Source organism: Falco peregrinus, chromosome 5 (genome assembly GCF_023634155.1).
Source record: "Falco peregrinus isolate bFalPer1 chromosome 5, bFalPer1.pri, whole genome shotgun sequence".
Taxonomy (NCBI): Eukaryota; Metazoa; Chordata; class Aves; order Falconiformes; family Falconidae; genus Falco; species Falco peregrinus.
Genome location: NC_073725.1, coordinates 18,601,376 through 18,625,151, shown reverse-complemented (window position 1 = coordinate 18,625,151; position 23,776 = coordinate 18,601,376). Strand labels below are relative to the sequence as shown.

Sequence of the window (23,776 nt, the reverse complement as noted above, 5' to 3'; positions counted from 1 at the left end):
CCTCTTGCTTTTTGTAGCTGGTCAGGCATTCATTAACTTTTTGGAAGGACTTGTTCCCTTTACTGTCTGGATGGAGTAGTAGTAGGCAGTGATTTTTTTCTTTCCTTTCTGGCTGCCATTGGCAATTATGACAGATGGTGTTGGAGATACACTTGTAGAAGTGTGTTACATACAGCATCTCTCTACAGTATCCTTGAGCTAAGGCTGACAAAATCGGTTATATGTTCCTGTATTGTACTGCAGGCGCCAAATTTGTCCAGATATTACTTCAGTGTTTTTATGCTAAGCAGCCACAAAGGTGTGTGAGAGCTGTTGTTCTGCATGGAGGTGTTGAGATCTAATAAATGCACAAGTATGCAAACACAGCAGAAATAATTCCCTGCACTATAAATAGATTGGAGACTGTAAAACCACGAAATGTTTAAGAGTGGAGGCACCAAAGAGTTTGATTTGTCAAGAAGTCTTAGCTTTTTGTAGACCACTCAGCCTTAATTGCTTTTTCCTTACAGTTTTTATTTTTTTCTGTGGTTAGTAAAAATCTGTGTTTTATGCCTGATGCCTCCATTTCAGCTGTGCTGTAGAAGTTAGGGAGGACATTCTACCATCTTATCCTGTTGGCCTCACTCTGCAAGAGTTGAGGCAAGACCCTTGTTCCTGAGTGCTCATTTGCTGTAGATTTTTTTCCTTTCAAGAAGGAAGTGTTCTACTGAACTGATTATCTCTGTGTAGTTAACCTGTCTTATCATATTACCTGATTTGATTATTGAAGATGCCTAGAGATTCGGCCAAGCTTCACTGTGTACTTGGAGTTCTAGGCTCATAGCACCATCTGGATCTGATGACCTGTTCTTTGATTTGATAGCGATAGAGTTCATCCCTTTAAAAAAAAAAGGGGCTTGCTTGGTAACCCTAATATTTGCAAGAAAGTGAAATCCAGACACTATTTTCATATTACTTTATTTTTTAGAGTTGCCTTAGTTTCTACGCAAGATTTTAATGAAATTTGGCAACCATATGCCAGTGAAACCAGCAGGTTAGCTGTTAGCATTTTCCCCCGATCCTTTTGCTTGGGATTTGGGGCATCTTTGCCTGTTAAGTGAGAATAATTCAGTCATTTACCTTGCACAGAAGTAATTGCCCTACTACTTGCATGGCTGTCATGGAAGCTTTTGGAGAGAGAACATTTTTGTATGATAGTTTGTTAGTAATGTGTCTGAGAAGTTCTTGGGGCTTCTTTCAGGTGATACAGTCCAGGAAGCCCCACTGTGGAACACCTATAGGGATGAGTGCTCTTGAAAAGGAGGTTGCCAATGAATGGAGTTCAGATTTTGTTCCAAAATAAATTTTTTACCATGTCCTTGCTTTCCCTGTTGAGGTTCTTGGAGCTTTGAGACTGAGAAATACATCTTACGGTCTTGTCTCCTCATGAGAATACTGGGAGCCACAAAGTAAATAAAACATGTAGGGCTACTATGCAAGATTTTAAAATCTATTTTCTTAGGAAAAAAAGACCCCAAAACTTCCAGGGCTGATTAATTGTGGCACATACATTAAGGTGAAAATTCATCCTGAGAAATTTCATGTAATAACAAATAACTCTTGGTTTGGTAAATTGAAACTCCATGCTTTATTTGGGAACATAGGTGTTATAGGATGCAGGTCTCAAAATTCTATGCAAACAGCTACTAGAGTATTGTTATACTAAACATGTTTCCTGTTAAACACAAAAAGTAGAATTATAAAATGAAACCATTTACTCTGTCAAATTGGAAACCACTCAGAATTGTTCATTTTCGGAAAGTTTTAACTTTTCATGGTGAAATGAGAGTTCAGGGTCTTTCAGTTTTTTCAGAATGTTTCAGAACATTCAGGATTTTCTCAAGTTATATGTTTGGAAATAGGTGTTGTGAAAGATGCTTACGTCACTTTGAAAACGTTGACGTACATCTGATGCTGTTTAAATGTTTAAAATCTGATAGTATTTTGCATTGATTTAGGTTCCACTAAAGAAGGAGGAGCTGGAGCTGTGGATGAAGATGATTTTATTAAGGCATTTACAGATGTTCCTACTGTACAGGTAAGATGCTGTGTTATACCTGTGTTTTCAGAAATACGCTATTTGCAATACTATGTGTTGGCCTATTTTTAAAACTTAAGTAATTTTACAGTCTTCTAAGCAAGTGTTGTTACTCTTCCTTCCTTCTGAATTTACAGTCTTCATGGAAAGCTCTTTACTTTTTCCAGCTAGTTACCAAAACCCCCACCTTTTCTTCACTGTGCTACTAATTATTATCACACTGTGTTTCAGCTAAAATCCATTACTGCTTTTTTTAATCTTTTCCAGGAAGCTACTGAATGTAATTGTATGTTTTAATAATAAGAAGATTTCCATAACATTCGAAAATTTGGGACTGCAATTTCAGGGAATAATCAAGTAATAATAATACTACAGGCAAATAATTTAAAAAGCAAAAATTGTATTTTCAAATGTGTCTGAATTGTAATGATACGTGTCTAGCATACTTGTCCTTATCTGTAGCAGTACTTCAAAAAACAAAATCTAGTGCCCTCTTTGAATACTAATGAACCTGTTGGATTCTGAATTCTTAGTTGAAAGATAGGATTTTGATTTCTGTTCTTTAAGTGTGGGAATTGCACATATTTGGTACCCTAACACAGCTGAGTCATTTAACATGGTTGTTTCTCCCTGGACCTAGTTTGAATAAGTTTTCCTTGAGCAGCTGAGGTATGAAAGACAACCAATAACTCAGTAAGCCATAGTTCCCAAACACCAGAAGGATTTTGTATGACTCCCTTTGCTTGATACATACTTTTGTTCTGTTTTTATTTCCCAAGATGATAATGCAGTTATTTGTTAGATCTCCTTCTGTAGTCAGGAATACTGTCTGCTTTTATGAAGGAACACTCTAGCTCCATGATCCCTGTCACATCAAGGAAATATCTGTCTTATCCTGTAAGAGCTTTGTGTTTCTTTGCCTTTCCAAACTGTGTTAAAATTCTTCGGAGGGCAAAAACATGGAGCTCTTAATACTATTTATCCCCCTTATGTTGAACAGAGCCATATTCCACAGCACAGAAAACGTGCTGCCTGTAACAAGTTGAGTGCCTTAGTATTTGCACTCGCAAGCAGAGTTCTCTAATCCTTCACGTTGGTTAATAACATTGCAAGAACAGCAGTGGGGTACCTGTATGTCATTGACCAGCACATGTGATCTTTTGTCTGACTGCTGTATGACCAAGGAAGGTAGCTCATTCTTAAACTGCAAGAGGTGGAGGAGAAACATATATTTGTCTTCACTAATCTTATCCAAGTTGAGGTGATGATGCAGGGGAGATAGGTGTAACTGACCCCAGAGTAACTTGTTCATTGCATGGATGAGAATGTAAGAAAGACCTGCTGACCCGGGGCGGGGGGGGGAATATTGCATTTTTTAAAGTATCCTTAGATCTAATGACTTCCTGCTGTCCAACTTCATGCTTCTGGTTGTGGACAATCTTTGATCCTTCAAAAAAAAGGCAGCTCCCACATTCTGAGACAGTGTTAATTGCTAAGAGAGAGGTTTCTGTACTAGACCCTGTGCAGGAAGAGTGTGTATGACCTGTAATTTGCCAAGTTACTCTAAAAGCAAAGGAAACTTGTTACAATGGAGAGAGGGAGTTCTTCATACATTATTTGGCCTATTCCTGTGTCTTTCTGTTTTCATTGCATTTGTGGATTCCAGTAGTGGCTTCATTGAAAGTAAGGAAGGGAGCTCTATTATGGAAAAACGGATCCAATTCTGAATCAAGTTCAAGTGCATCTGGATTAAGAGGTTACTGATGGGGGTGGGGGTGTGTAACTCATTTTAAAAGCCTCCAATAGTAGATTTGCCTTTTGAGTAACCAGTTCCAATGACTGCTCATCATTAATTTTTTAGGAATCTCTTATTGTTTACTCATATCTAGTTTGTAATCTCCATTTTGGAAGTGCTCTTCATCTTTATAGTTGTTACTTCTATTTGTGTTTGAGCTTTTAAGTTTTCTGTGTTTGATGTTGCACTTATTTTAATGATGTGTGTGTGCATGTTGCCCTCTAATGGATAACAGCAGTCTATGAAGAAGATGGGTGGTATTGAGATACTATTTCATGGATCTATGTGCCAAAAAGAGAAGTTCTGTGGTGAGAGGATTGTGCCTTCATATTTAAGTTTACAACTATAATGTTTTTACAACTGTTTATTTGCTTTTGATTAAATTGAAGAAAATGCTGTGTTCAGCTTTTTAGTAGTAACTCCCATTAATGGCTAAAATTTGTTTCAAAACAGATGTAGGTGTTTTTATAAAAGGCTGATGTGGGAACTTAGAAACAAAAAAATGTATTATGTCATTGACAACACAGAATTTCATCTTGGCCTTGTAAAAGCATGATTAATCAAGGCTAGGGAGAAAAGAAATTTTTAAAATACTACCTTTTATTCCTCTGAAACTAATGTGGGTATGGACAGCCTTCACAATTAGGATTTTTTCAGTGGAATTAGTTTTAATTTCACAAGGTAAAATTATGTCACTTAGTAAATTCCTCATTACAGTGCCAATGTGAATAGCAGAAATTGCATAGATCCAATTCTGTTGTGCCAGGTAATTAAAGGAAAAATTAAATTATTTGCCTAGGCTTGCAAGTAGGGTGGGAATAAACCCATTGTACATTTCTCTTCTGTGTTTGTCTGTCACCTAGCATGTTTAAATCTCATGGCAGTAAGAACAGTACATGGTCTCTGATACACAGGCGGACAACAGAAAAAATGTCATATTTTTCAGGATCTGCTCAATGAGAAAGCTTACAAAAACTATTTGTACCTTGACCAGAACCTCACACTAGGTTTTGACTGTGCATTGATCAGATCTCAGCTGCCACCAAAAGGCATGATCCCGCTTCCCTTGTTGTTGCACTTAACTTCTTTGTGATAAGTTGGCATAGGCTGTTGAGTTGGCAGAGAGATTTTTACCTTTCCTCTTCCAGGGTTAGTTTTTTGTACTTTAAATCCCTGAATTGGGAAAGAGGACAGGGTGAGGTGGGTGATGGTGAAGGAGGAGTCTGAGGAGGTTGAATCGAGTCGTGAACTCTGACGGCATTTAGTGTTACTGTAGTATGAAATTACATCTTCAGTTAACCGGTTACTACTTCCTTCCACTTCTGAAAGAAGAATAAGGATTTTCTTTGGTAATGGAAATTTAATTTAATAAAAACGCTTACTGAGGCACACATATTTATTCTTAATAGTATAGTACCTGTAGAATTAGTGTTGGAGTAAATTAGTGTTGTGTAACAAGTATTAAACACTATCAGTATACACAAGTATATTAAACAGTGATACAAACCTCATGTTCTATTTTGTGGGCAGTGGAGTAGAAAACATTACACTTGGACCCACTGTTTTCATGATGTCATTTACTCTTTTTAAGTAAGTTACACATCAGATGTTTATTGATGTCTAATGAAGAAGAAAACATTAATTGTGAGGAATAGTGTTTTGGTTTTTATGGATGCAGTAGTGTCCCTTGTATAGAACTGCAAAGCTGCTTCCACAGTGTACCCTGGAAAAGCTTACACAGCTGTGTGATAATAAAAATTTCAAATTAAAAGAAAAAAGATTCAGAAATCGTTTTCTGCATGGTAGCGAAGCTGGCTTGGGTATACGAATTCCTCTGTTTCTGAAGTGGTTCCTACCCTGTTTATCCTACAAACCAGATATGCAGGTGTTTTAGAACATGGATGTCTTCCACCTCCTCAGTATTCCAGCATGAAATGTAGAGGCCTCCATCACCATGTTCTGTTAAAGCATTGGAACGTCAGTAGTCAAGGTTCCATGTCTCCTGTAACTTGAATTAATTTAATAAGCTTAGGAAATTTGAAAACTAGCTGCTTTTGGGGTAACCCTTATAGTAATTTCAAGTTGCACAGGAAAATAAGATACTTTATAGAAAATAGACATTCAGCCTAACTGTAGAACAGAAGAAAGACATTCCTAAATCTTTTTACAATAAAATAAAAGATGCATGTATACGTGGAGAACAGTGTGTTCAAGTGACCAGTGTCAGAGTTCTTCAGTAATTCATGCAAAGCAGCGTGTCCTAACTTACTGGTCATTGTTTCTTCTACATGTTCTGTGTTCTTGCACATAGAAAAACTGTGTCTTGGACTTAAATGTCAGGCACTACTGTTTAGGTGCTACATAAGTTGTTATGCTGGCCTCCAGCTTTCACTCCAGAAGGGTGTGAGTGTCCTTGAAGTCCTGAGTCGTACCTGCCAGCCCCATGTGAATGTTTTCGATGTGTCTTAGATGGCACCAGATACCTGTGTATGGGCAACTGAGTTTTTCCCAATGTGCTTATGTAAAGAAATGTTGATCCAAAACCCTGGAAATATTTAGCTGAAAATAAGTATTTGTATTATCAAACTGGTATCATATCTGACTCTGCTCAGCTTGAGTTTCTGGTTAAGTAATTTGCTTCATATTCTCTCGAAGTTGTTCTCAGTCTAAGGGAAAAAAAAAACCACTTGAGATATTGCATATGCAGCGGAAGCAGAAAAGAGCATCCTGTGGCTTATGTGCAGGAGAACAGAAGGGAAGTCAGTTTGTGACATAAATATATTTTCATGATTAGGTTTTTTTTTTAAATTTTCTTCTTTTGAAATCCACTGGTTTGTGTGTACAGTTATCAAAAAATGCATTAATCAGTGTATTACCAAATAGTGACTGATGTGTATTAGATGGGTCAGGCTTCAGTTTTGCTGGAGTTAGCGTAGTGGGAAAAGAACTCTGACTGGAGACTGCTCCTTACATTACTGACAGCTTGAGTTAATAAGTTATATGCTTGGAGTATTAATACATGTAGAAGCTACTGAAGCTTTTAATTTATTTTTTTCAGACAGATTTTTATTTTAATGTTGACTAGCAGCCTAGTTAGGCCCTCATAAAGCCATGCACTCTTGCAATGCAAAAGTGTGTCCCTGTCCCAAAAGAGTTGTTGGGAATCTGTTGGTTTAGTTTTGTTATAATAGTGAGTATGAAAATGAAATTGAATTGCAATAATACTGCAGCAGATTATCTCAAATCTCAGCTTGTCTTGCATTGTATTTTTTAAAAAATTGAGTTAATGAAATTCTGGATATTATTAGTTCATTACAAAGGTGAAAGGTGAAATCTTCAGGAAAAATGTTGATTCTTCAGCTTTTCGTTTAATTAATATTCACTATTTCGATATCCTCTAAGATTTGCCTTAAAATGCCCATTTATAGTTCTTATACAGTTTTCTGGAACTTTGAGGACAAGATTTTGATAATTAATATATTTTTTTCGGTCTCCTAAAGCTATTTTCCTTCATCAAGTTATCTGGGATATTAACAATATAAATTTTCTGATTTTGTTTTTCCTTTTAATATTTCAGATCTATTCTAGTCGAGAACTTGAAGAAACGTTGAACAAAATCAGGGAAATTCTCTCAGATGACAAACATGATTGGGATCAACGAACTAATGCGGTAAACTTTTTATCTGGTTTCAGGTTTGGGTGGGTGTATTTCATAAAGCACAGGCAGCCAGATATTTTTATATGTTTTTTTCTTGAAGTAATTAAATTCTAGGTAACTGAAGAAATTCTCATTTTCATTTTTAAAACTTGAATTTCTGTATTGCAAAAGTTTGAGCAAGTATTTTAAAAAGGCAAAAATGCATTTTTGCTGACATTTAAGTGGAAGCTTTTCTAAAAGCCATCACTTCACGTTTTCAGTTGGCATTTATGCAAAATGATATATTCTGCCGTTCAGCTGCTAGCATTGGTACCTTTATGTGTGGCTACGATAACTTTCAGTTGCAGGATTAAAATGTGTGTATGTGGCATTTAGATTTTTTATCAGTTTTATGGCATCTTGGTGTTTGGAAACAGGTATGTGAATGAACATAATTACGCATTTGTATATTTGTAGACTGGGATCTGAGACATTTTAACTCTAGAATTTAATAATAAATTCTTTTTGCAGTTTTATAAATTACTGCCATTTATTTCAAAGTTAGGCTTTGCTGTAAAGTCATGCCTGTGTACATTTGTGCAATGAAGATACTTTTTTGTTTTGAAATGGATATTGGTGGTGCCCTAAACTAAATGCTTTAAATTTTTTAGCTGAAGAAAGTTCGGTCATTGCTTGTTGCTGGAGCTGCACAGTATGATGGATTTTTCCAGCATTTACGGTTGTTGGATGGTGCTTTCAAGCTGTCAGCCAAGGATCTCAGATCCCAGGTGGTTAGAGAAGCATGCATTACTGTAGCGTAAGTATAGTTTATGTGCATTTGTGTACATTATGCTAGAGTTCAGTATGAGTTTGACTTACAGATGTTTTATTGGTGTTGCAGGATTATCTTGTTGGACTGCTGTACACTATGACTGATAGTGTCAAATCCACATCTGAAGTTGTAGAAAAAAAGAAACATTTCAATAAATTTGTTCTCTTGGGTGATATAGGTGGACAATAATCCTGTAACAGATCGTATGTGAAGAAAAAGTTACCATCATTACAGAGTACTTAGTGCAAGCTAATACAAACTGCCTTAAGTACTACTGTAATACTGGGGGCTGGTTTTGGCAGTGCTTATGCTTGGGTGACTGCCACAGGACTTTACTGTGACTGCTTGTAATAACAAAGCAAGCTACCCTATAGTGGTCTGAACATTGCACATTTTTTAAGGTACTGTCTTTCATGTCTGATAATTTTAGAAACAGAAATAAGTTCTTCACCCTTATCATAGTGGGGCTCATTAAATTCAAAGACACACGACACACCCACACACACCCCTCATTATTTTTATTTATAGGGCAGTCTTTCCCACTTCTGTGTTTTCCATGGCTTTGTTTTTCTTCTGGGAAATGTAACCATTAATGTAACCACTGATTTTCAGTTGCCCTTGTGAACAGATATGTCCCAGAGTTCACCCTTGCTATTCTGGTGTCCTGACTGAACAGACCATGAGGACCTGTTGTAGCATACAGCTGTCCCTGCAGGGAAACTGAAGCTTTGAGAAAACAAAGCTAACCTTTCCTAACATGAAGTCAGGAGTAGTGTAAATGTAGTGTGTAAATGTCCTCACCCAGGCCTAAAAGCATGGAATTTTTCTTGATCCCTAACATGTTAGATATATTTGTGTCATTTGCTGCTGACTACAAATTCTTTTTCTATAGTCTCTCTGTACGGAAGAAGGATTTTTTTGTCACCACTGGACAGTTAAATTACTGTGTGTTGCATGTATTTGTGTATTTGTTAAAATAGAAACCATAACTTCTAATGAACAAGGGGGTCAAGTTTTATGCTTGGCTAATTATGATAAATTCAGTAGTTTTGCATGCATTCAAAAGGAAAAAAAAATCAAATAATTTCCATAAGATTTAGATTTATATACTCTCTAAGTGTTGAAAAGCAGAAATACTACATTTTATGTAGACATGAGAATTCTAGCCTTTCAAATTATGGTATTTGTTTTTCATTACAAAATAACATTATTAGTGTTCAGCCTCTTCAGGTGTCTGCTAAGTAACAAAAATGTTCTACAAATTCTTCAGTTCTAATGAGGCAAGGACTTAGAAATCATGAAATTAAGAAATTCTGTTGTTTGGAAAGATAATCTTTAAAATGTACAGTGAACTTTGTTATAGTAAGACTAAGAAATTAATTTTTGTTAACAAGTTTTATTCCTTCTTCCTGAATAGCCATCTTTCAACTGTTCTGGGAAACAAGTTTGATCATGGCGCTGAAGCTATTGTGCCTACTCTTTTTAATCTGGTTCCCAACAGCGCCAAAGTGATGGCGACTTCTGGGTGCGCAGCCATTAGATTCATTATTCGGGTAGGTGTCTCTCTCTCACTTTGCTTGCTAGGAATATTCAGGTAGTGGCTCTTAGTAGAGATAATAACAATTCTGAAATACAGGATTTTAAATCAGACTTTAATAGAGAAGTAATTTTTCTCACAGATGGACAAATATTAATCATCATTGAAACCAATTGGCAGCATTACCGTAGTAAAGATGGAGGAATAGGTATGAAAAGCAAGTCTTGTTTTCATTATCTTTTTGTAATGTGTTAACTGTAAAAAGGCAAGTGTATTTCAAAGGGTAACTGTCTTTTTAGAAAAGACAGAGCTTAAGCTAGTGTTGTGGTTTAACTCCAGCCAACAACTTAGCACCACGCAGCTGCTCATTCACCCCAGTGGGATGGGAAAGAGAATTGGAGGAGTAAAAATGAGAAGACTCATGGGCTGAGATAATGACAGTTTAATAGGTAGAGCAAAAGCCGTGCACACAAGCAAAACAAAACAAGGAATTAATTCACCACTTCCCATTGGCAGACAGGTGTTCAGCCACCTCCAGGAAAGCCAGGCTTCATCATGTGTTATGTTTACATGGGAAATAAAACACCATTCTGAAAGTTCCTCTCCCCCCCCCTCCCCCCCCTTCTTTCTTCTCTGCTTTCTTTGCTGAGCATGATGTCCCATGGTATGGAATATCCATCCCTCTGGCAAGTTCAGGTCAGTTCTCCTGGCTCTGTCCCCTCCCAGTTTCCTAGTTTCTTGTGCCCCTCCAGCCTTTTCACTGGCAGGGCCTGAGAAACTGAGAAATCCTTGACTTAATGTAAACATTACTTAGCAACAACTGAAAACATCAGTATGCTATCAACATTGTTCTCACCCAAACCTGAAACACAGCACTTGCACCAACTGCTAAGAAGAAAATTATCCCAGCTGAAACCAGGACAGATAGTAGTTAAGAAGCTAGTAAGGAATTTTTTTAAAAAAACTCAACCAAACAAAACTATGAATTTTTACAAGAAAACCCCAACATACTAAAAAAATTTGGAACCATGGAGTTCATGTTCAAATGTTGAAGAGGCTGGACATATGTGGATCAGTCACAAAGCAGAAGTTCATGAAAGAAAAGCCTAATACAGGTTTTAATCCTCAGTTTGAAGAACTTTCAAAGCTGAGTCCTTAAAGATAAAGCATTTAGAAGAGAGGAGTGCTGTATACTAGCTGTTTTTTGTCTGTACCTTTAAGCATCTGCTTCTGACTGGTGTCTGAGGCCAGATACTTAGCTAGATTTTTGGAACTTGTACTACTATTTTTGTTTTTCAGATAAAATAGTGGGAGGTTGCCTGTACTTTCTACATTAAGAACTGCGTTATTCTTAATGTTAGGCACTTTACTGCTATTCACTGTGATTTCATCCGTGATTTTAATTTTGTAAGTTGGTGGAAACCTAAGTGGTTTAATCACTCACACCTTTTATTGCCATTCTCATGTATGTTTTGGAATCTGTACTTACTCTGTCTACCCATACCTCTGAGAATATGTTCAGAGACATCTGCATTACCTTTGCCATCAGTATTTGGACTAAAATTCATTGGCATTTTTTCTCCAGACTCTTTCAGTGTACTGTGACATGGCTAGTGGCACAGAGTTGAGAGTGGAGGAACACACACAGGATGATTAAAGTTGTAATTGAAGAGTACCATTTGCAGTAGTATTAGACGAGCTCAGGCATGTAAGAAACAAACCCTGTCTTTTTGTTTACAGTAGCCAAATCAAGCACCAGAAAAGCAACATGAAGTAAAAATTCACTGATTACATTAAATTTGCTTTATTAGTACAGTTCAGTTGGAGACAAGCCTACGCATTGGCCGTAGCTGCCCTGATTTTGTTTAAACTTCTGTTGTTCTTAGCTGTAATTTAACATACTAAGATGGGAGGCATAGAAGCAAGCCTACCCATAGTGCTCAAATACCTAAACAATAAATGGTTTATGCAAGGTGTTCTGACAGAAAATTGAGGTTTTGGTGGAAAAAGAAATAAATATCAGAGTTAAATGAAGTGCACCCCCACATTCCTTTGGACTTTGGTTTTTTGGACTAAATGAGAGTTGGTCAGGGAGTGTGTAATCAGTTGAATATTTAGAGCCGAAGTCGTTAGATCTTTTGGAGTCAGTGTTTTGCTCAAAAACTCCAACCAGAATCCACTGACAGCCAGTTCACATCCTGTTTGGTGCTTCAGTATCTAATTGCTGTGAGGGTGAGTCTGTGTAAAAAGTGGGAGGCTGTATTGTACCAGTGATCTTGAAGAGCTTCGTGTCATCTTTGTTCCCTTACTGGATTTAATCTTTCTTCTCCAGATAGTTCTTATACTGTAGTCTGTTTTCTCTTTCTTGACTCTTAGTAAATCAGGAAACCAATTAAAAAAAAGGTGTGTGTGTGTCATGGTGAGATGGTATGATGATGGCAGAAGCTTTTCCAGAGGGGTGTGGGTGGGATTCAGGTTGGGCAATCAAGTTGCAATGCAGGCTGGGAGGAAACATGTATCATTACAGCTTCAAAGGGATAATAAGTGAAATGTGCAGTCTTAAAGCCGAATGAAAGCAAGCCCGAGGCTTTGATTCCTTTGCAAAACATTTTCTACAAATTACGACATCAGTAGCTCCAGAGACTTGGAACATACAGATTTCTCCATCTGTAAAAACATTTTATTCTTTCCCCTGATATTGCTTATTGTTCCCTTTCTGACAGTCATGTGCCACTTTTCAATTGAAAGCTGTGCAAAACACAAAGAAAACCCCTAAAACCTGTTTAAAAGTGTATCAGTATGAACAAATGCAACTGTTAGGCTCTTCCAGATTTGTTGATTAATTCCCTCCTAATTCTGAAGTTAGCAATACTCTGACAGCTGAAAATGATCTCTCTGCTTTTGTGGTGATCTGTGTGCTTATATCCTGCAACAATAACCTAACGAGAAAGTATGATACATGAGATACTAAGAATTACTCAGTATTGTACTTTTAAAGCAGTGTTTTATAGCCTACAGTTTCACACTATTGGGGACTGTTTTAGAAGTTATCTTACGTATTTAATCAAGAAAGGAATAAAGAAATGAACTGAAAATGGATTTTTTGAAGCATGTTACTCTTACTTAGAATTAATTTGTTAATACTTTGTATCTACAATTAGTTACGATAAGTAGAAGTAAGGCTGATTTAATTCTGAATTAAGTATTGCATTTGGATTTAATGTAGTTTACCTTATCCATTTTAAATGTTCAAGAGTAAAAGTTCAAGAGTTTTCTTTTCCCATGAGAACGTTAGGTGTTTCCATATCGATTATATACATAAGCTTGCTTATATTATGTCAAAGCTTTTATTATTTTATTGACATATTTTGCATTAAAAGGAATTTTGTCTTTGTAGCACTAATTGTATTGATCCCTAAAAGAATACCCATAGTTTCAAACTGATTCAGTTTTTTCTCTGTAACTCTGATTTTTAAGACTGCTATGTCTATTGCTTTTTTTTTTTCTGTGGCAAAACTAAAATAACATTAGCTTACAACTCCTTTGAGAAGACAGTTACATTTGAGCCTTCATATATGACTTCTGACAGCTAAATACTGCATATCGTCATGTGATTGTTGATGACACTGGAAAAAAAATACACTTAAACAATTGGCATGGTAGTAGCAGTCTCTTATTTAATAGTATTCTCCATTTAAGTAAGTGTTGTAAATGTTTGCAGTTTATGTTGCTAATTCTGTTTGACTTAATTAGTACAGTACAAATTCAGGAATGCTTTTGTCATTAACTGCTTTGTCTTTTTTTTCTTTTTTTTTTAGCATACTCATGTGCCACGACTCATACCTTTAATAACAAGCAACTGTACCTCAAAATCAGTTGCAGTTAGAAGGTGAGTACATTATGAATAGAAAATTATTAAAGCTGTTGGTTTTGTAAATATGGTGCTCAGGTTGAAAATAAACAGATATGAAGACTTATGGCAGTTAACTCTGAATACACAAAACTGTGTTATCCAGTAAACAACAAAAATGAACTTCAGCGAAGTTACATTAGGTGACGTTGAGGAATGGTACACTCTGCCATACTGGGGGATGTACACTGTATCCTTCAGTAGAATTTATTCTAATTTAAAATGTTCCTAACACTTGTTTGAAAAAAGTACCCTCTGATTTAAGACCAGAAGGGGGGGAGAGGGAACCAACTGTAGCTGAATCTTTTGCTTGGTCTGATGAGAACAAACACCACAGGTGTTGCGAGGCATTGGGAGAGCATGAAACAGATACAGATGTCCTAGCAAAGAACCAGCCTGAGCCTGTTAGTGACTGTTACTAGGCCTGTCAGGTCTGGCCCTGAGGATAGTGCTCTTGTCAAAGCACTACAGCATCGTGTGTGCAGTGTGTGCCAGCACCTTGCTCTCCTGATGCCAGGAGGACTTCACATTTTGTGCAGTGCAGTTTCAACGTGTGGAGCTAGGCTGTCTGATGCTGTGCCCAAAATAATGAACCTACCATGCTGGGGACTGTGGGATTGCGACAGTGACTGCTACCTCAGATCGGACATGGTGGATCAATCTTTTGTCATGTTAAACAACAGAGGCGCACCTTCAGCATGTTGCTTCTTCCAAGAACGTGATACTTTAACACTTGGGTTGGCTTTCTACAAAATTGGTTTCTGACAAGAGTGTCATTGTCTGCACAAAATCTCATGGAAGGACTTGATGATGTTTCTGGACCCATGCTAGTCTTTTAAGTGGCATATCTATGTGTATGCAAGAAATAGCTTGAGTATCTAATCTATTTGCTCTGAGTCAGAGCTGGTTTTGCCTCCAAAGCAGGTATTAACTCAGGTTAAACTGACCTGTCATAACTTCTGGTTTGACTGGAAAACAATTCACAGGGCTTCAGTGTCTCCACTTACCACAGCTTTGCTGAGGAACATCAGACAGTAGGTGGCTTTGGTCCTGCAGTTGATGATTCAGAGACTGTCAGTGAAGGTGGCCAAAACTGCATTGTTTTCACACTGACTTCATTCCTTTGGAAAGACAAACTAGATTGGTTATAATAGTGCAAAGTGTTTCAGGGTTTCTTGCCATGCCTTGTAAGTGTCCAAAGGATTTGGGTAGAATAAAAATTAAATCTGCCCCTCTAGATCAGGTCAAAGATGCAACATAAGCAGAAAAAGTGGTTCCAGGCAACAGAGTCCACTACCTTTTTGAAGACTTATCTGCATCTTCCTAATTTGTGTCACTTTGATTTGTTTATCAGGATCTAGCTACAGAAGATGTATTATAAAATACGCCTTTTGCTAATGGCTGTCTACTGAATTGTCAAGAATTCAGAATTAATAATGAATGCAGTTACATAATGTTGTACAATACCAGCAGATCTTTAGGATTGCTTTCTTTACGCAGAGCCTTCTGCTAACGGTCTCCTGTTTTCTTTGATGCTACATACTCAGTAGTGACAGGTGAAAGGATGGGAATTGTGTTTGTGACAGAAGTGCACTGCTATGGGAATATTATGTTGTGACTCAACAGCTGAATTTTTAAAGTATTGATTTTTTTTTTATATTAAGATTTTATACTTGGTACAATTTTTAAACTAATGAATTTTGTCTGCTGTTTTGGGGCTAACTAATATAGCATGTGTAATAATATGACTTGAGCAACAGATGGTTAATTGAACCACATGTATTTTTTTTTAAAGTTCAGAGTTAGTTAGCATGCATGTTTACTTATGTTCTATACAGAATATTTTAATTTTGCAATATGGCAACCAATGTCCTTATTTGACAGATAAATGTACTTTTATTTTATGTATTTGTTTTCCTCTGGGGAAAGAATAAAGTTACTGTTTATTCTGCAAACACATGAGAGAAATGAATATTAACTATAACTCTTCTGTCTTTTTAGACGCTCCTTTGAGTTCTTAGACTTGCTGTTGCAAGAGTGGCAAACACATTCGTTGGAAAGGTATGGGCCAGTATATTTTTCCCCAAGAATAAACTGCTGATGAGTTTTAAGACAGAAATCTTTTCATTAAAGCATTCAGTGGGATTTTGTTCAGTGTTGGCCAGCCTTTCCAGCATAGACAACCTTTCTAGCACAGCAGGGCATGTGGCTTGTTAGGTGCCAGTGAGGAGGAGAGCTGTGTGTTCCAGCCCTGACTTTGTGTTGGTTCCTTTCTTTACCCTCTGCCTCTTCTTCTGTATCATGAGCAATGTGCACCATGCTTGCAGAGTTTCACTTAAGTCATGTGTGCTGTGTGGCAGAGATGCACAGTTAAGCATCTGTCTTTTGTCTTGAAAGGATGATACTCACCATAAAAGAGGGCAAGTGGGATTAGGCTGGAGGGCTGTTTCTAGTATTAAGATCACACTGTAGCTTCTCCAGCAGACAGGAAAATAATACATGCATCGGCTCTGCAGAATGTGTATTCGAAGAATGGAGTAAGAGCAAAGGGATTAAGGGGCCTCCAGAGAAGACTCTGAAGAGCTTCACGGTCATCCAGCTCCACAGTTACCTTTCAACCCCTGAAGGTGCTCCTGAGAAAGGGAGCAATGGGGACATCATGATTTATATCAGAGTGTCTATGTGTATATTTTAAAAAGACAAAAAAATCCCCGATGTCCCCCCTCCCCAGCCAAACCCCAAAACTTCAAACATGTCTTGAATTAAAATCTGTTCATCATCACAATTTTTGGTTGTTCTGCTGCGCGTTTTGCTGTTCTTGCGAGCATCTGTTGAGATTTAAAACTCATAGGCCAAAAGCGTTCAGAGGTGAATTTCCAGGAAAGTGGATTTACCAATCTTAACTTTTTAATTTTTCTTACTATTAATATAGTAGGGGAAATGGTTTTTCTATTTGAGGAAAGTAGGTGTCTTAAAAAAGATATTAAAAAAATAACTTTTAAATGTGATATATGTATGTCTGAAAAGCAGATTATAATTCTTTTAGATTGAAGGAGGAAGCTTACCTAAACCTTTAACAGATGGTGCAATTGTCATCAGTATGCTTAAGTGTTTGTTTACTTGATATCTTAGAAAGCATATCTCAGCTGTTTTTTACTCAGAGAAATATTAGTTGAAGTGTAAAACTTTACTACTTTGAATTTGGAGTAGCAAAATAGCATGAAGAATGTCTGTCTTCTAGGCATGCAGCTGTCTTGGTTGAAACGATCAAGAAAGGCATTCATGATGCTGATGCAGAAGCAAGAGTGGAGGCAAGAAAGTGAGTTTTGACTACATTTTGCTCTGAAAAATTGAATGTTTTACGTGAGTGATAGAAGGCGTATCGGAGGTGGGTGACTTCAACTATGGCTGAAGAAGAGGACGCAGGTTAAAATTTGATGCTTCTGTTCTGAGTTCTGAATTAATGCCTGGTTTCTTTTAGCAAAAGACAATCTGAAAGTTGAAACAGTTAATACTGTTGTGCAGCAATTGACGATTCTACTGAAATGGGAGTCATAAAGATTGATACTGCTGCAGAATCATCCCCCTCCCTTAATTAAGTCATTAAAAAACTGCAGTGCTTTGACTGGTGATTAGGCCAGAAGAGAATTTGTCTTGATTCCACACAGAATTGGTATGTGAATGTGAGAACTTCAGAGGATAGACTTAAGTTATTTTGAAAAGATTAATTCAGCCAATGTAACTGGTTTCTTTTATGATTTGATAAGTATTGTATATGTTGCATATTTTCAGTCTGAGTTCATTGCCTTCCATTCGCTGATTCGTTCTGTAATCTTTACTTCCTGACTTTGAAGAAAATACTGAGCAATTACATGTTGTTATTCTCTTATTTTGCAGGGCTTACCTGGGTCTCAGAAATCATTTTCCTAGTGAAGCTGAGACTCTGTACAATTCTCTTGAGCCACCCTATCAAAGAAGCCTCCAGACCTACTTGAAGAATTCTGGCAGTATAGCATCTCTCCCTCAGTCAGACAGGTCATCTTCCAGCTCACAGGAGAGCCTCAAGTAAGGATTGCTTAACTGTTTCTGAGCCTATAAAAAAATAGAAACTGTTTCTCAAAAGCAAATGAGCCAGACTTCTGTGGTGTACATAAAGGCTGCAGTTGTATTTTGTCACTTCTTACTAAATAAAGTCTTTTACTCTGTTTTCCTATATGACAGTATTACCCCGGCAAGGTGAAAAATGAAGACAAGTCATTAACTGGATTTTAGCAGGCTGTTCTTATTCATTATTTATTCCTTAAAAGCCTCTGTTATGCCAAAATATCTTCAAGGTTCACATATTGGTGTCCAGCATTCTGGTGCAATTAATTAAATCCAGGAAAGAAATAATGGTGTTACTCCTTTTTTTATCTCTTTTCACTGGGAAGTATGAGACACACTGACACTGAGATTCATTCAGGTTGGAGATGCCTTTTTTTTCCCTCTGCTGTCTTCACAGTATTGAATATCTATTAGCAGTATTTTGCAGCTGTGCTAATTACTAGAGGGTGGGTCTGTGCTGCAGTCTGTGGTGTATTAAGATGTATAGACAATCCTGAGTTGAATAAATTAAAATTCACTTAGGTACCAGTAGCAAAAGAAATCTACTGGCTTTTTAGCAGAAATGTAAAATAGTAATAGAAGATTTTTTTTTCCCCCTTTACATTCTAGACAGCTTCCTCAAAGTGTTTAAACCTGTTAACATTTCAATTCAGATGCTTCATTTCCAAAGCCAGAGAACTTGTCTGCTCACTTTTGACTTGAAAGCAGAGACTGCTTCCAGCATACTGGAAGTTAACTTTTTTTTGTTGTTCTTTTGACTGCTGTCTTAAATACCAGAAGCTTAGCTTATCTTTCCTATGGTACTTGTAATTATAAAAAAACATTTTAAAAAGAATTGTAATGTAGGCTATTGCTAACATTTCATTTTCCACAAACAAATGTTTATTCAAAGATTAATTACTCGTGTTTAAATTAATCTATATTCCCTGTCTGAAAATCAAAGTGCTGTTAATGAGTTACTAGTAATGAAATGTTAAAAACTAAATTACAGAGACGTTATAATCTTAAGTTACTCTTAAAGCCTCAAGTGTTACTTCCTGTATTGCAAGATATGCAAGTACTACAGTACAGAAAGGAAGGAGTAAAAAAGAGATCATGATATTCCAAACTAATTAATTTTTAATTGATTTTTCGCTTATTTTGCCTGTAGATGCGTGTTATTTTCCCTGTGTTACCCAAAACTGTATTTCTGGCTATTAATGTAGATGCTGAATTCTCTCTGTGGAGATTAACCTAAGTAATATGGGTATGATTTTCCTAAAAGTCTGATCCTCCATGATTTTCAACGCTCTGAGCTTAGAGCTCTAACAGATCATTCATTGATCAAAAATGGTATTAAGGAGGATAATGGAATGAGGGAAACATGGTGACTTGTGCCTACCTATATGAAACCGCTTAAGTGAAATGTCAGTTGAAATAGATTGTGACAGTTGTCTGGGCCTTCTGTTCGGAGCAGTCTGTAAGGTCAGGATGCACCCAGGAGTCCTGCCTCAGCCTCCTTGACTGACTTGCAGCAAAATACCTCCAGAACACTAGTTTGTAACGTCAGAAAGGCAGTTATCATTCATAATAAGCTGCAAATACATGTTCTCATGTGAGGAGTTAGGTCTAACAGTGCTGGCCTCTCTGTTGTCATTGAGCACCTGAGCTAATAACTTAGATAAATGCACACACAGTATGAGGCATCTCTTTTCTCTGATTTTTGGTTTGAAATCAGAAGCAGATTATTTTTACTAAAGCTGAGACTCTAGACTCAAGCTGTAATTTGAGCTAACTATTTCAGCAAATACAAACCTTCCCAGTCAGTTAAATACTTAGATGGGTAGATGGGAATAAATGAATAAAATTCCATGCTTTCTTCTACTAGTCTCTTGCTTTTCCCTGGTCCCTCTGACTGCATTTTACCCTTCTGAACCAGGCAGAAGGAAGGGCTCACAGTTAAACTTGAGTAGACAAAAATATTTCACTTCACCAATTACTCATTTTTGCAGCAACAGTAAAGGGAAATTGAAAGAAAACGAAGTGGAGAAGGCATGGGATTCTTCTCCTTACATAAATTGTGGGAGCCTGTAACATTCAAACAGAGGAAATACACTCAAGCTGCTGGGAAGTTCCAGCAATTTTCTTCTTAATTTTAACTCAGTTCATGGAAGATGCAGGACTGGAAGAGGCTTATGAGTTGTACACCTGTTTTCCTTGTTACTGCAGACACCACTTCACATAATTTCTTTCAGAAATGGAGGCCTGCTGGTTTTGTCTGGTGGCTGGTTTAAGATGAGCTGTGTAGTTAAAACCTTGTACTCACCACTTTAAATGTTCCGTGACCATGTCTGGAATACCTGAACTTTGTGTTAGCAATGTGTCCCTATCAGCAATCAAAGGATTAATGCTTTGTGATGAAGATGCAATTTTATAAAATATAACAGATGATTGTGTTTTCCTTATCATTCCATATTTAATGTGTTCATCTAAGATTGAAGGGGAGAAAAGAACAGAACACTTTTTCTCTTCTTTATTGTTCGTGTTGGATCTGATACATGAGGCTTACTTACCAGGTTTATTGACTTCTTTTTTCAGTCGGCCTCTATCATCTAAATGGTCTGCAGCCAGCCCAGCAAGCCTTGCAGGCAGAGGTAAGGGAGTTGCAGTGCAGTGCATGGTGATTGTTCTTCATGTTCTTTGAATAAAAAGTTTTAAATGCAGCTTAAAATTTTACTGTCTTAAGCATGTACCCTTAAATAATGATATGTGTCACTACAAATGGCACCTGGAGCCAAGATTGCCTCATACTCGCTTCACATTTTGTCTTGTTTTAGTTGTTGCAAGTATAAGGCATAATTTGCAAAGTATTGGTACGATTAATTGATCATCTGTCTTTGGAGTTATGTCATGAGACAGTCTCAAAGAAAATCATTACTCTGTGGTCTGTTCATGATTATTAGGCTTATGGCAATTGGAAATGAAGGACTCTACCTTTCATCTGTTCTGTGTAGCTGTTGCTCTTCATAAAAAAACAAAACCTGCAGATTTGCGATACAAAGAGTTTAATTTTATCTTGAGTGTTCAGAATTGTCTTTGCTCTTTTTTTCACTTAATGTCTTTGTAAGTCTTGCAGAGTAAATAATTTGAACATTTTACAAATGGCCTGTAATTGAGAGTGCTTGTTTTCTGGATACTGAAACTGTTAAGGGGGAGTCAGGTTTTGAAGACATAAACCAATAGTTAAAATTAACTGAAGCAAATAGTTAAGATGGAGTAAATAATAGGAGGTGAATATAAAAATACGTTACAGAAGATTACACCCTAAAGCAATTCAGGGTATGCATTCAGCTTGCCTTTGGCTTTATCTTAGCTGAAGTGTGGGAATATTATTTTTCCTCAGTATCATGAGGGATGCTGTGAATTTCCTTGTGTTCGTGAAGCATTCAGTAATGTAATAAATCGGATAAATGTTCAAAATTATGTAATTTGTGCTAGCATGGGAACATGTAGTTTGTATTAAATAATGCTATAATTTCATGCTGAATGAAGGTAAATACTACTGTAAAATAAACTTCTTTATCTGAATTTCATGGCAACACCAGGTCTAAGTTTCCTTCTTAACTCTGTAATACTTTTTTTAGTATTAATGTGACTTCTACTTCTTTACATTATTTTCTGTACTTTCTGCTGGTATGCTGCAGTAGTAGAAAATGTTAACCTTTTAAATACAATTCATTTTATTCATTATAGACTTAATTTCCTAATACTTTTAATTTTTATTTCCTAGTTTCAGGCAGCAGCAAGGGTGTTCCAAGCCCAGGAACTCTGCAAAGGTCTCGCAGTGACATTGATGTTAATGCTGCCGCAGGTGCAAAGGCCCGCCACGCTGCTGGACAGACAGCTGGAGCTGGGCGCTTATCAGCAGCTGGTCTACCCCCGGGATCTTACGCTTCGCTAGGTAAGGGGAACATCTTTGCAATACTGTGAGATATTTTAAAAGTTTTTTTGATCAAAAAGTTAAGGGGAAATACTGGTCATTTTTAGTAGTATTTAACACTGCAAAAGAGCAGGTGTTCTGAAGTTAGTTACCAACTTCACTGTTTTGCTTTGCTTTGTGCTGGAAGAATGCCAATGCAAAGAATGTATTCACACTGTGCTCTTTAAAAATGTGTTAATCTGGAGTTAACATCAATTATTGGAAAGGGCGACACTTAACAGCAGATAGTGATCATGGCTTTTTTATTTCTAGAAGCAGTAGTGAAATGAGTATTAGGACTCTTGATTTTTCCTTTTTCTCAGCTCTTTAGCTGGTTATTTTACAGCAGTGCTGAAAAGACATCCTGGCAGTAAGTCGTGGCTTCTTCATGTAATGCAGAAGTGTTTTACACAATAATATACAACATTGGCTTCATAGATTTCTTCTTTAAGCATGTTGATGGAACTATGTGGATGTTTATCTAGGTGACAGTCTTCATTGATAGGAGTACTTGCTGTTAGATATGAAGTGCTATAAATGATAAGCGCAGAAGAGTGTTATATAGTAGTAATATCAAATGGTGGTAGATGTTAGAACTTCTGCTGGATGGGGAGCCCCAAGGAATATGGTCATGTTTTTGTTCTTTTTAAGTTATCCATACTGTAGGGGTAGCAATGAGGGAAGTGAGGTTCAGTGTTCACAAAACTGTCGTTTTTTTCTTCTCAGCTGATGTGCCAGTTAGATCACCAAGGAGACATGTCCTGATGTCGGTATTGCCAAAGGTGATCACAGGAGAGGCAGAGAAACCATATAGTTCTGATTTACCTTGTGTTTGGGGACATGTTAGGATATACTTAGACTATGGTTTTCAAAGTTTTTGGTTGTGCTTTTTTAAATTAAAATTTTAAGTTTATGACTATTATAAATGAATTGGTTCTTTTATCATCATAGAGCAGTTTGGGTGGAAGGGACCTTAAAGATCTTCTAGTTCCAATCCCCCTGCCACGGGCTATTTGAAATGGTTCGAACACCATTGATTTCAGGATTAAGTTTGTGAGTGTAGACAACGGTGACAGAAGGAATACTTGCTGTTTGAAATGGTAATTTCAGGTGTGGGCTCGGCTCCCTCTAGTGCCCACAGCGAGAGAGCCCTCCGGGTAGTGGGGGAACGCCGAAGTTAGGCTGCTCAGTTTGCTCGGCGGAGGAGATGCACTTGATTGCTCGAGGAATTCTCAGTTCCTCCCTCGGTAATGCCTAAAAGCCTGAAATAGGTGTGATGATTTCCAGGGTAAGAGTATTGCCTGGTCTGTTTTGATGTGCCGTAGGACATACTGTGAATCTCAAAGCTGGAGTTCAGCTGTTGTGAGAAGTAGAAGTGACACAGAGCAAGCATGGTGGCAGAAGGAAAAGATCAAACAGAACAAAGGGAGAAATTTCTCTGTTAATTATCTTCTTCATGCTGCTGAAATAAAGGGACTGCTTTGGTCTTTAGAGGAAACTAGCTCTTGATTGGAGGATTGGTTTGCTTTCAGAATGTTTTAAGTGATATGTGATTCATGCTCAGAATTTTGTAAGCAAGGGTTGAGAAGGACAGAGATTTTCAGGGAAGTAAATAGCAGTGGCTTCGTGCAGGAAAGTAACAGAAATAAAGAAATAGCCTATTCTCTGTGGTTTATAGATCTGGTGAGTGAGGGTCAGGGAGAGGAATAAATAGGGTAAGCCCAGGTCACAATCTTCTGAACGGTTTGAGTAGCTGGAAGACTGCCTTGTTAGTAAATGCCTCAATGGTGGTTTAAAATGGCAAAAAAATGTGATACTAGCAATGTATCGTAAAGTTAGATCCTATTACAGCTGGTATGAGGGCAGTAGTAGTGAAGGAGACCACAGTTTGTGTACCGTCACACAAAAGCAGTACTGCTTGATTGA

The 23,776-nt window shown here is 37.2% G+C and overlaps 1 protein-coding gene across 30 annotated transcripts in view; it reads left to right on the top strand.

The window, feature by feature from the left end:
* Positions 1 to 23,776, top strand: part of CLASP2 (cytoplasmic linker associated protein 2) — a 146,720-nt gene that overhangs the window by 71,223 nt on the left and 51,721 nt on the right. For all 30 annotated transcript variants that reach the window (XM_055803403.1, XM_055803405.1, XM_055803402.1 and 27 more), the window contains 10 exons: positions 1,998 to 2,077; positions 7,450 to 7,542; positions 8,181 to 8,326; positions 9,759 to 9,894; positions 13,697 to 13,767; positions 15,790 to 15,849; positions 17,030 to 17,107; positions 17,686 to 17,853; positions 20,470 to 20,525; positions 21,662 to 21,832. In XM_055803403.1, the coding sequence (XP_055659378.1) occupies positions 1,998 to 2,077; positions 7,450 to 7,542; positions 8,181 to 8,326; positions 9,759 to 9,894; positions 13,697 to 13,767; positions 15,790 to 15,849; positions 17,030 to 17,107; positions 17,686 to 17,853; positions 20,470 to 20,525; positions 21,662 to 21,832 (1,059 nt within the window). The remainder of the gene's footprint in view (positions 1 to 1,997; positions 2,078 to 7,449; positions 7,543 to 8,180; positions 8,327 to 9,758; positions 9,895 to 13,696; positions 13,768 to 15,789; positions 15,850 to 17,029; positions 17,108 to 17,685; positions 17,854 to 20,469; positions 20,526 to 21,661; positions 21,833 to 23,776) is intronic.